Source organism: Diabrotica virgifera, chromosome 4 (assembly GCF_917563875.1).
Source record: "Diabrotica virgifera virgifera chromosome 4, PGI_DIABVI_V3a".
Taxonomy (NCBI): Eukaryota; Metazoa; Arthropoda; class Insecta; order Coleoptera; family Chrysomelidae; genus Diabrotica; species Diabrotica virgifera.
In genome coordinates this window covers 20,501,335-20,515,663 of record NC_065446.1, presented here as the reverse complement: position 1 = coordinate 20,515,663, position 14,329 = coordinate 20,501,335, and the positions used below count along the sequence as shown (strand labels likewise).

The window sequence follows — 14,329 nt, the reverse complement described above, 5'->3', positions numbered from 1 at the left end:
TCATAATTCTAAATGGAACACCCTGTATTTTATATTTTATTATCGAAAAGTTCTATCACTATGCTTACATATCTTTTAAATATTCCCTATACCTAAAATTATTAGTTTTCGAGATATTTTAGTTTTATTGTTGATAAAAACATGTATTACTTAGTTATTAATAACAATACTTTAATTTATTAAAATTTATTAAAAAAACTAAATTAAAAAAAAATGTTCAACGTACTTCTTATGTTATAAAAGGTGTTCAAAATGACCTCCCATAACGTCTACACAAGCCTGGAGACGAGTTTCGAAAGACCTACTGATGTTTGTAAGCATTTGTTGTGTGACACTTTGAAAGGTGTTAATGCTTATTTTCATATCGTCAACTATTGTTGGAGGTGTCCTATACACGACATCTTTAATATAACCCCAGAAAAATAAGTCAACTTCGTTTAATTCTGGTGATCTGTGTGGCCAGTGAATTGGCCCATCTCTTCCTATCCATCTTTCAGGAAATAGTTCATCGAGTTCACCGTTGACAAGAGCGTTGTGGTGGGCAGGGGCTCCGTCGTGAAGGTACCACATATGTTGGCGGATATTTAATGGTACATTTTCAAGTAGAATAGGTAAATGATTCACTAGAAAATTTAAATAAACCTCACCATTTACCGATTCCTCAAAGAAAAAAGGACCTATAACGTAATTGCCTATGATTCCACCCCATACATTTAAGGACCATTTTGTTCGACTATGTGTCTGAGCATAGCATGGATTGGTTGTGGAATAATAATGAAAATTTTGTCTGTTTACACTACCGTTTTTGTGGAATGTTGCCTCGTCTCAAAAAAAAAGAACAAACTCAAAAAAATCTCTCTGTATAACTATTTGTTGTTGACCATTGACAAAATTGTACTCTTCGTTCGAAATCATCCCCAACAAGTTCCTGATGTAATTGTATATGATATGGGTGCATGTTGTTTTTCTTGAGTATGTTTTGGATAGATCCATAACTTATATCTTGCTCTCTTGTAATATTTTGAATACTTGTATGAGGATTTTCTGTAACAGGCAGTAAAACATTTAATTAATTTTCATCCGTAATAATGATTTTTGTTTTTTCCTTTGCTTCATAAACAGAACCAGTACAATTAAACCTGTCTAATAAGTTGTCAAATGCTCTCTTATTTGGTTGTTGACGCTATGGACACCGTTTTTTATAAATGCTTGTGGCAACAAATGAGTTTTTGAAACACTCTCCTAAGATCCATATTATGTCTGGCAAACAATTATAATCAATAACAAAAATAAAAACGTACAGATAATTAAAATCTTACATCTGACAGTTCTTGTGTCAATTATTTCAAAGCCACCTTAAACAATAACTTGCACCAATTTATAGTTCCCATTTCTTCGCGGAAAATTAATATCATTTTGTTGGTAAATATAAAATTGTCGTTATTGTACAGAATTTTCCATAAACTTGGAGAAAAAATGAAATGCAGTCTAATTTTAATTATCATTAACAAACTCATTGGAGGTTTCTTATATTAAGGGTAATAATTAATTTACTGTATTAAACGTAGGTATCTATGAGTTATCAACAATAAAACTAAAATATCTCGAAAACTAATAATTTTAGGTATAGGGAATATTTAAAAGATATGCAATTATAATGAAAGAACTTTTCAATGGTAATATAAAATACAGGGTGTTCCATTTAAAAATATGAAGAAAATCTTTTATTTGCATTTTGACTTACCCTGTATACAATTTGTGTAGTGATAAAAAAATTGTACGTTGTTGCAAAACTACTTTAATATTGAAAGTCAACAGCAGTAAACAAATAAGTTTATATTATACTGTTAGAATCATACAGGGCGATCAAATCAGCACGTTTTTTGATAAAAGTGCTAATAACTTTGAAACACTCAGTATAACCCTAAACAAGTGTTATATATTTTTAATCAGAAAAATGTAGAGAAACCAGATTTTGAATAAAATACAGGGTGTTCCATTTAAAAAAACATAACTTTGGTTTGGCACCGTGTTATGGAGGACCCTGTATATTTCTGACTAATTTTAAAATGTGTACATTAAAGGTGTCTATAACTTTTATTAACAACTTTTTTTCATATATTTTATAATAACAGATATATTGGAGTTTGTCACAGAAGTTGATCACCCTGTAGATAGGTTTAGCTTCACTGAAGATGAATGGGATGCTGAAATAGTTATATGGAGATGGTGGTCCAACTCTGAATCAAATAAAAACAAAAACTGCGTTTATCTTTTTCGTCTTTACTCAGATTTGAGTATTTAGAAACTGTCTTTCGGTCCTTTTCCTAGACGAAAAGAAGGTAAATGCTTCGCCAAAGTGTCCTCTATTTGCTTTTTCCTATTTTGGTCGTCTCTTGTGCTTATATATTGTAAAAGCCGGAGATACAGGATGCACCCAGAAAGCAGTTTATTAACGAAAAGTCTTAGATTTAAAATATTGTTTATAATATCTTTATTTCAATTATTCTGATTGTTTAAAAAGTAGTAAACTTTGTATCTAGGGATTTTCGTTGTTTTTCTCGTATTGCGAGAAATGTCGCTGGATTGCGTCTTAAAAGGTGGAATCATTGTATCGCGATGGTTTCCCTTAAATAGGCAGGGTTGTTGATATTTGTTTCAGAGTTGTGACTGCATAGCTTCACTGAAGATGCATGGGATGCTGAAATAGCTGTATGGAGATGGTGGTCCAACTCTGAATCAAATAAAAACAAAAACTGCCTTTATCTTTTCCACCTTTACACATATTTGGGCATCTAGAAACTGTCTTTCGGTCCTTTTTCTAGACGAAGAGAAGGTAAATGCGTGGCCAAAGTGTCCTCTATTTGCTTTCTCCTATTTTCGTCGTATGTTGTGCTTATATATATAAAAGCCGGAGATACAGGATGCAGCCAGAAAGCAGTTTATTAACGAAATGTCTTAGATTTAAAATATTGTTTATTATATTTTTATTTCAATTACTCTAATTGTTTAAAAAGTAGTAAACTTTGTATCTAGGGATTTTCGTTGTTTTTCTCGTATTGCGAGAAATGTCGCTGGATTGCGTCTTAAAAGGTGGAATCATTGTATCGCGATGGTTTCCCTTAAATAGGCAGGGTTGTTGATATTTGTTTCAGAGTTGTGACTGCATAGCTTCACTGAAGATGCATGGGATGCTGAAATATCTATATGGAGATGGTGGTCCAACTCTGAATCAAATAAAAACAAAAACTGCCTTTATCTTTTTCACCTTTACACATATTTGAGCATCTAGAAACTGTCTTTCGGTCCTTTTTCTAGACGAAGAGAAGGTAATTGCGTGGCCAAAGTGTCCTCTATTTGCTTTCTCCTATTTTCGTCGTATCTTGTGCTTATATATAAAAGCCGGAGATACAGGATGCAGCCAGAAAGCAGTTTATTAACGAAATGTCTTAGATTTAAAATATTGTTTATTATATTTTTATTCCAATTATTCTAATTGTTTAAAAAGTAGTAAACTTTGTATCTAGGGATTTTCGTTGTTTTCTTCGTATTGCAATTTAAAATGTTTATACATTTTTAATCTTCTGTATTTACTTTTTTTCCTAACTCAGTATCGAGACCAAGTTTTTTTTGGAATTTTGTCACGCTTAATAGGCAGGAAGTGAGGTGCAAATTATAGAAGTCCCCGTATCTTCTTTTGTTAGGCATTCGTTTGATTTGAATAGAATAATACTAAGCTACTTTGATCACATACTAAAAAAATGGAAAATATACGTTGATGCTATTGGTTACAAGGGAAAGTGGAAGGTAAACGGGGACCGGGGAGATTCCGCATGTTGTGGTTGATAAATTTAAAGCACGTGATTGGAAAAGAAATAAAAATATCTAAATTGGAAAAAGCATTAGACAAGACAATTTTAAAAAATTGTAAAAAATGCAATTCAGTGGTAGTTTTCCAAAAGCAGATATGTCTATTTTTGGTACTTTTCAGGAGATTAAATTCAAATTTCCACGACGGCCATAAAATTACAATTTTTTCTTATATGTCAACTCATATAAATATATGCCAGGAACCGAAACTTTTCACCTCGCAATTTTTACAGAATAAATCGATTTGCTTGAAAATTTGAGAATAAGTAGTGGAAAGCCCAAGGGTTAAATTCTATATGATGCCGAAAGGCGCTTTTACCATGGGGGTGGTTGCCACCCCATCTCGGGGGTGGAAATTTTTTAATATATTTTGACCGCAAAAGTTGATAAAAACATTCATTCTAAGCAAAACATGTTCTGTACATTTTTTTGATAAAATTCATTGTTTTCGATTTATTCGCTATCGAAAGTGTTAGTTTTGTATAGAAAAAATCAATGTTTTTCGATATACTCATTTACGATTCAATCAATTTTTGCCGTAGAAAATTGTTTTTCAAACCAAGTACTTGGGAATTAAATAACCTACAATTTTATATTGAAACATTTTTTCGTCTCTCTGATGCTAATCTTTCTATTCTGAAGAAAATGGCATTTTTTACCAAACTACAAAAATTCGTTATACCCATTTACCTCCAGTTTTTTTAAACTAATCGTTCTAAGCCAGTCAAACTTCTAGAATCTATTAAAAATACATACATAAATAAGAATGAATAAAGCCAATGACTAAAAACACCGCTAACTTATGTACAATATTTTGCCTACTATTGGATTTCTCCTTTATTTTTCAAAAAAATATATTGATTTTTTTAACCGTAACTTTTTTTATTTTTATCTTAGAAAGTTTGGTAAAAACAGTTTTGTAGGTTTTTACTAGATCTATAAGCCTATTAATATTAACTCTTTTTAAAATCCTCAGTCGCAAAAAGAGGTGACTTTGAAAGGGCTGGTAAAGGTGCTTTTTGCATGTTATTACAAGTTTTAATTGTCAATAACTCACTCACTTTTAGCCGTAAAAAAAATTTTTGCAGTCTAGATTCTTGGGAATTAAATAAGCTACTATTTCATATTAAATATTTGTTCGTATCTCTGATGCTAATATTGCTATTCGGAAGGAAAATCCATTTTTTTCCAAACTACAAAAATTTGTTATTCGCTTTTAACTCCATTTTTTTAAAAACTAATCATTTTAAGCCAGTCAAACTTCTAGAACCTATTAATAATACATAAATAAAAAAGATCAAATAAGGTTAATGACTTTAGGGGGTTGCATGCGATCATTTTTTCGCTGAAAAAATGGGGACTGACATTCTTTTCATTATGTCACTGAATTTTTGAGCTAGAGACTTTTTTATTTCTGGAAATAGATATTTTCAAGTACTTTAAATTAGTTTGAGCAAGTTCTCCTCTAAAAATGCATAGTTTTTCCGTATTTTGACTTTGAAACTACAATATTTAGCATTTGACGAAGAAGAGCCAACATATAATAAAGTACAGCTCGATTACTATTCGTCTTAAAGGAAATTTAAACAAACGGTTTTGTTTATTTTTTCAATAGTTACATTTTTGTTAAGTAAAGTTGTTTTGATAAAACGAAAACTTTTGGAGTTATTAGCAGAAAATATTGATTAGCAGAAATCATTGATTTTTTTTTCGATATAAAACTAACACTTTCGATAGCGAATAAATCGAATCTATCAATTCTATCAAAAAAATGTGCGGAACGTTTTTTGCTTAAAATGAACGTTTTTACCAACTTTTGCGATTAAAATATAATAAAAATTTTCCCCCTTAAGATGGAGTGGCAACCAACCACCTCCATGGTAAAAGCGCCATTCGGCATGATTTAGATTTTTATCCTTGCACTATCCACTATTTATTCTCAAAGTTTCAAGCAAATCGATCCATTCTGTAAAAATTGCGTGGTTTTGTCCTATTTTAAGCTTCATTAGTTGGACTAATAGCTGTATAAATATTAAACTCAAAACCAAATATGATAGGTATTTCTAAAACTGTGATTTTATGGACATCGTGGACATTTTAATTTGCTCTTCTGAAAAATATCGAAAGTGGACATATCAGGTTTTGGCAAACGGCCAAATTAAAATTATAACATAATAATTAAAAGATAAAATAGAAGTTAAAATGGACCTGCTCTGAAAAATATTAATATTCCTCTATTTAAAAGTATACAGAACGATTCTAAAACCCCTTACACACAAACACTGTCCCTACAATGGTCCCTGCAACTGACTGGAATTTATGATGTTTCGGAGGGGAACATGATATATTTGCTCGGATGATGACACTTATTAAATCGTTTGCTCTACTAATGCCCGCTGAATCCACTCTTGTTAAACTGCTACTGTTACTACGAATCCTGTAATTTTGACGTTACGCAATTCTATTTTAAATTTCGATGAGTAGCGTGGACATATTTTTGTTTAATTAATTTTCGTTCAGACTATGTCCAAAATTTTTCTGCTCTGATCCAATATTCAACCAAATAGCAATACAATTTAAATGCTGTTCTAGACCTAAATGTTTGTCAGTTTACACTGTTTTGACAAAACTTATTTACTTAATTTGTCCTGATTTCTCTTTTTCTTTTATTTTTAAAGTGCTTCCACTAGTTTCTTATTATTTATTATTTTTATACTTTATTTACTATTTAAATTTTGATTATTATTTATTTATTTACTTATTTATTTATTTATTTATTTATTTATTTATTTATCTATTTATTTATTTATTTATTTATTTATTTATTTATTTATTTATTTATTTATTTATTTATTTATTTATTTATTTATTTATTTATTTATTCATGTATTCATTTATTTATTTATTTATTTATTTATTTATTTATTCATTTATTTATTTATTTGTTTATTTATTTATTTATTTATTTATTTATTTATTTATTTATTTATTTATATGTTCCAATTATATTTTCTGATGTAGACCGTTAATTTTTTAATGTATAAATTAAACAAGAATAAAAACCGCTAAACTTCGTAAAAATGAGTGGCGCGTACAATATTCAAGGTACAAAAGATCTGATATGAATATTATGTGGAGCGAAAATGTATTTTCATTTTGATGCAAAATAAAATTTTAGGTTTATTTTAAAGGATTTTTCCATAATATTTGCTAAATTTGAAGTAAAACGCGCCAGAAAAGAGTAACTTTGATACAGTTTGAATTTTGAAACTTTTTGTGGCGCGTTTACTTCAAATTTAGCAAATATTATGAAAAAATCTTTTAAAATAAAACTAAAATTTTATTTTGCATCAAAATGAAAGTACATTTTCGCGCCACGTAATATTCATATCAGATCTTTTGTAGCTGGAATATTGTATGCGCCACTCATTTTTACGGCGTTTAGCCGTTTTTTATTCTTGTATCAGGAGTTTTTCAAAGTTTTTTTATAAATTAAATGTATGAAATTGAATGCAATTTTTCTCGATTACAAGTTAAGCTTTATAAATGGTCGCCTTTGTCGCATTATCTCCCAAATGATCTAGTGTCCATCGAATGTACACAAGATTTTTTTTTATTCGAAATAGATTGAAAAAAATTATTGAGATGGCCGGTTAATGAACTCGGATTGCCCATTGCCACACCAAATTTATCGTCGTAACCACTACAATTACATAAACCATTTCGGGAATAATCGTTAATTTTATTATACTTTTGTAGCTTAATAACTTCTAAACGGCTTAACCGATTTTGATCACTAAACATGAGTTTGAAACGTATTGGCAAGTAGTATCTGATGCATCTAAGGTCAAGTATGATAACTGAAGCTATTACGGGAATTATTAAACTTGAAAAACCGTTTTTCCCATAGGAAATAGATTTGATCATATTTATGAAGCCTATAACTTAAAAATTCAATTTTCCCGGATATGAGGTATACACCGTCAGATTTGCCTAGTATCTTTTTACAAACGCTCAGTTATTGGCGCAATTCGTAGGTTGAAATTTTGAGTAATTGTCGAAAAACCAAAATTTTAAAAGTTTAGTTTTTCAGTTTTTCGGCGATACTGAGCCGTGTGTATGTCTGATTCTGACGGCTTAGACACAATTTGAAAGCTTAGCTCAACACTATTGATCTGGTGTATTTGCGGTTCTCCTGTATCTTCTTGAACCGAAGATATATACCCCAAAAAATATGCCGTTTTGTACCTACCAAGTCCTATAGCTGGCTTATGGGTGGTCAAAAGTCACAAAATACACCGGTTCTGAATCGGCCCGGACCTCCTCGTCAAACACAGAAAAAAAATTCAGATCGGTTTAACTTTTCCAGCCACATACATACATACATACATATCCACAAACATTTTCCCTTTTTTAAATAGAAATTGAGTTATATTTGTGAGCTCGGTAACTTTTGAATTCGTATAACCGATATTCATAATTAGACATGCGTTGGAAAGGTAATGATCAGTAGGTACTATTAGAAGCCGCAAAGGTTGGACTTAATTTTCGAAGGTTTTGGGAGTTTTGGCGACGAGAATGAAAAACAGGCCCTAAATAAGAAGGGCCGTTGATATATGAATGGGTGAGTCTTTTCCTGAACTTTAAGATGGGCGTTGGTACAATTTTCAATCCCGTCAGATTTAGAAAATCGAAAATTTCGTGTATATACAGTGTCGCGTGTAGGGGGGGTGAGGGTGTGCGCCACTGGCGAGAACTGCCGTTCTCTGGTAATATTTAGTTGTAGCTATTGATGATAAAACTTTAAGTGGTTAACTATTAATTAAGTATTAGATAGTTAGTTAATTATATAATACATATAATTTTAGAAGGACATACTTTTAGAAGAACTGCTGGAACGGTTAGCTGTGGATCCTGAAGTTCTAGGGAGCATAGCGTATGCGGATGATTTGCTGCTTATCATAGATGCTAATTCAAGAAGAGAACTAGAAATAAAATCAAATGGAGTACTTGAAAACATAAATGAATGGATGAAAAAAGTTAAACTAACTATATCAGAAACAAAAACAACATATAGCCTTATAAAAGGAAGACTTGAAAGAAATCCAAGTATACAAATAAGGGGAAAGGCAATAAAAAGAACAAAAATAACTAGATATCTTGGTATCATAATCGATGAACCAAGACTCTTTACAAACCATATAAATAGCGTCTGTGAGAAGGCAGCGAAAGTCATGCATTGCATTGCAAGCCTAGCACAAAGGGAATATAGAATTCCGTTCCAGCATATGCGCGTATACCTGAGTACGATACTTGCCTCAATTGTAGGGTACGGTGCAAGTGTATGGGCACACAGACTAACAAATAATACAAATATTGAAAAACTGAATAAAGCACAAAGAGGTTTCCTTGTTAGAATGACAGGAGCCTTCAGTACTACAGCAACATCAGCTTTAACAGTCTTGACTGGTGTAATGCCCATGCACTTGGAAGCACAAAAACGTGCATGTAGATATTGGCAAAGAAAAGAAAATTATGAAAAAATAATGCAATTAATGGGAATAGAAATCAGAACAAAAAGACAATTAGAAGAAATATTAAATAGAAAATGGCAAAACGAATGGAATAATTCACCTAAAGCAAGACGTCTCTATAATTTCATTCCAAATTTAAATAATATACCAAATTATTTTAACCCAAAAAAAGGATTAATACATTTTCTTACAGGGCACGGTCCGTACCCTACATACCTACATAGATTTAACTTAAAAGACAATGAATATTGTGAATGTGGAGAAATAGGCACACCAGAACACATAGTATTTATTTGCGAAAGACAAACAAATACACAAGAACTACAAAGAATGAGAAGAGACCTTCTTGGCATAAATATAGAAAATATAATACAAAATGAAGAATTACTTAATACATTAAACAATTTAGCGGACATAATATCAAAGAAACAATTAGAATTATATAATATTAGACGAAGAAGAAATCAAGTAAATAATATCCAACCTCTTTGAATTTAAATAAGAAATTATACAAAAAAAAAAAAAATTAAAATTACCTATAAAAATATAAAATAAAATATTGGAATAATTAAATAAATATTTATATAATAAAAAATTAATTTTAAAACTCAATGGTCTGAGGCTCACCGAAATACCATTAAGAATATCATAAAGTCGATTAGACCTGCACTTAAAATTATTCGTGACTATTTTTAGATGAAGAATGCTGGCATTTCTCATCTGAGAATGAGAAATGGGAGCACTTTTATAAAAATTATATGTTCAAAAAAAAAAAAAATTAATAATTTATATTTTGTTTATTGGTTTTTGTTTATTTGTTATTATTTGTTCATTAGAATTATTTATTAGAATTGTTTACAATTTGTAGTTTTCATAATTAGTAGTAGATTAGGGCTATTGTTAATTAGTTAAATATAGAAAATTCTTAAAATAATAATAATGTAAAGATAAACTACTGTAATCCCATCAGGAAACGACCTGGATTAGTCACAAGAGGCCAGGTCATTTGTATAGTACTATAAATAAATAAATAAATAAAGTTAGTTAATTATTCCAAAGTACACAAAACTCGAAGAAGTACCACAAAGTATTTTATTAAAAAGGTCAAAATAGGACGCGTTTCGGCTCAGCACGAGCCATCATCAGCTTAAAAGACAGGAACAAAACAAAGGACTGACCAGAACAGGAAGGAGGAAGAATCAACTAGTTTACATTACACATATTGTTACAAAACATTCATCGTTATTGGTTTTAAGCGATTTTTCACATTCTGTTGTAATTAAAAGAGTAAACGGTTTAAGGAAATCTACATGTGGAGGAACCATCTTGTGAACAGATCAAGTTATCACAGCAAACAAACTTAATATGAGGATATCAGTAGAAAAAAACTAAATATATAAATCAATATAGAGCCACGTAGATGCAAACTAGAAATAGACGGCAAAATTGTAGAACAAGTAATGAAATCCAATTACCTCGGAGTAGAGATCACTAATGACAAGAATATAAGAACAGAGACCACAAGGCAAACAGCAAAAGCAGCTGGTTTTTTTTTTAATATGGTTTTTCTGAGGTTAAAAGTGGTTGCCTTCGAGAAACCATATGGAGAAACACATATCTGACCACGGAAAGCAAAATGAAAGTATATAAGACAACAGTAAGACCAATCCTAACATATGCAGCGTAGACGGAGAAATAAGAAAGACGAGACAACAAATCAACAATATCGAAATGAAAGTATTAAGATCAAAAGTGGGCATATCATTAAAATGAAGACAAAGCAACAGAAGTATTCGCGAACAATGCAAAATCCAAAATATTAACAGGTGGATAAAAACAAGAAAAAAAAATGGAACGAACATATAAACCGAATGGGACCAGATATATTAGCGAACATCTCTAAAAACAACAAGCATTGTGGCCAGAAGACCCGTTGGAAGGCCGCCGAAAAGGTGGAAAGACAATGTACAGTCAAAAACAACTGAAGCAGAATAAGAGACAGACAAACAGGAGTAATTCTAGTCGCACGAAGAAGAAGAACAAGTTATTTGTCTACATTGCCTATACGTATAGGCGCCTTTTTCTTTCATTTTTGTTGCCTATAATTTCGAGCTCAAGTTACGAGCCTTCGGTGAAAACGGCTCATAAAAAACAAAAGGCTTCTAATTTAATACATATAATTAATAATAAGTAATGTAGAAACGGATAATTAGACAAATTAACGACATTCTAATTATTCAAAGGTGCACAAATGATTTTAAATCTTGTATTACTAAAAACAGACTTACTTATTGGAAGCCATGAGAATGTGTTGTTATAACTTTCACTTAAAGCACACTAGATAATGAAAACACAAAAATGTAGCAAAACTTTATATACTTACATGAATTAGTTATCAAGTTATCGGTAAACAAAAAATTTATCATCCTTTTAGCAACATCTGGATACGGAGAAATTATTTATCGTACTAAGTCCTTTGGTGAAAAAGGCAATTAATTTAATGTAGTCGAGTTGTTATAACTAAACCTCTAAATGTGTATAATTTTTAAATATTTACTTACGGATATTTTTTGTACAAACCGAATAATCTTTTTGTATTGTTTATAGATATTAATACAACAAAGGTAACTTCATTCTCCTTCTTTACGTGCATCTCCGCGAAGAAATTTGGCAATTATCATTGCTATTCTGACGTTTGACACTTCAGCCCGAAAGAGTTCAGTTCAGCTGCATCCAAACCATTATCTTTGCGAGTTTTTCAGCCATTTTTCTTCTACGTATGCTACGCCTTCCTTGAATTTTTCCCTGCACTATTAATATTAGGGGTTCATATCTGTCACCACGTGTTATATGACCCAAGTATTGCAGTTTTCTTATTTTGATGGAATCCAGTATCTCCTTGCTGTTATCTATTCTTCTTATTATTTCTTAATGGTTATTCTGTCTGCCCAGGAGACTCACCATTCTTTGATATGTCCACATTTCAAATTCTTCCATTCTATTGAGACATTGTTTATTAAGAGTCCATGTCTCCACGCCATACAAAAGAACAGAAAATACAAAACACTTTAGTACTCGTTTTCTAAGATTTAGTAATCATCTTTAAGTGTCAGAAAATGTATCTAACGGATGCAGGTGTCCATAAATAAATGTCTAAGGAAGATTCTTAACATTTATATCAGCAGTCATTGAAGCTTTTTAGCATTTTTTACTATGAACCGATTTACATGAAATTTTGGAAATAGGCTTATTTTACCCTTAAATTCAGAAGTTATATTGACCCGAACTCCGTTTTCACCCTGGGGGTAGTTGCCACCCCTTTTCGGTGGTGGAATTTTTTTTCAAAATATCCTCAGATATCGATAGAAGACCTAATTTTAAGCAAAAAATGTTGTATAAAGTTTTTTCAAAAACCCAATACTTTTCAAGTTATTGGCAATTGAAAATTCTGAATTTTCTCACGATTTTCAACAGTTTTTTGCTGTTAAAAGTCTTTAGTACGTAAAATGAGTGAGCTGTAATGAAAAAAAGAGGAACATCTAAGGTTTTTTTAAATCAATGGATTTCATAAGTGCTATTTCCACCAAAATTAAAATTAATCGTATTCCGTCTAGAATCAACGCTAATATAAAGAGTTTGATGGATTCTAGCAGTTTCGCTGCTTTGCGCATCCGATTTGCGCATCTTTTTGAGAGTTGTCGTATCTGCTTCGTATCTTTAAATAAATCGGATATTTGCGTATATTTTTCAGTGTATGTACCAATCTACTAGAACAGACTAATAACAAAAATAAACTTAAAAATTCCGCTTGTCATTCATATATTCCCATCAACACATTAATTTTCTTTGGTTCCACCCAAATTTCTATAAATAGCCTATAAATTGGAGGCATGTTAGCGACATCCGATACTTTCATGGTAATTACCTAAGTAGGGACAGATAAGAAGGGACAAAAGCGACCTGTGCGAATTGTTTTGTTAAGAATTTGAATGCACAAATGTTTTCAGGCATACTAATCCAATTCAAATTTGAAAAACAGGGATTCTGCCGTCCGATTTTATTTATGGGTTTTTAGTCTTTAAATTTATGATAGCTACTGCCACATGCACGATTTAGTTTTACTTTTAATTTATGTAGTACAGTGCTTAGGTAAACGTCTGTTGAAATAAGTTTTGGTTTATGAAAATACTTTTTAATAATGAATAAATGGTAAAATTAAAAAATGAAGCTAATTTCTATTTAGTTCCTAATAAAAAAAAAAGTATTTTCATTGCTATTCGTTCTACCATTTTCAAACACTAGTGTCAACGGTGTAATCAGGATGATCCTAAGGGGGTTATAACTACTGGAGGGTCTCTAGGGGATATGGAATAGTAATGGTGTTAAGCGTATAGAGCTCAAAGCACATCCCAATGGGAGTTGCAACCCCCAAATCCCCCTGGTTACGCCACTGGCTAGTGCAGAAAGGGTTTTCAGTAATGTATTCAATATAAAAACAGATAAAAGAAACTTCTTACAATTAGGGCTTTATTGGCGACAAAAGATGGTGTCGGTAATACTGGCTGTGTAAAGTTTACGCACCTTCAAAAATAATGTTACAATGTAACGTATGGCAAAATAAAAAATAAGAATTTTGTAATTTATTATATTATGGTTTTTTGTGTGTTTTCGATAACGTATATGTTTAGGTTTGTAATGTTTTAAGACTGTCAGTTATGTTTCTACTGTTTTAGTTGTAATAAATCTTTAGTTGCTAAAAGAGCGTAGGGGCAAAATTTCGGACCAATAATTTTTAAACGCATTCATTTTTTTTTTCGAATCCTGTGAAAACTAATAAATATGTTTGAAAAATTTGAACGCAGAATAAAAGATTACATTATTACCGAGGGACAAAAGTCCCTTAGAATAAACAAAAAGGTTTTTTT

General features: G+C 31.0%; 1 protein-coding gene across 1 annotated transcript in view; it reads right to left on the bottom strand.

Annotated features, from left to right (window-relative positions):
• The window catches only part of LOC126882950 (uncharacterized), a 63,850-nt gene extending 52,070 nt beyond the window's left edge, over window positions 1-11,780 (bottom strand). Inside the window, exon 1 of the mRNA XM_050648029.1 lies at window positions 11,693-11,780. Coding sequence (XP_050503986.1) covers window positions 11,693-11,706 — 14 coding nt within the window. The 5' untranslated portion in view covers window positions 11,707-11,780. The remainder of the gene's footprint in view (window positions 1-11,692) is intronic.
• Window positions 11,781-14,329: the final 2,549 nt, after the last annotated feature.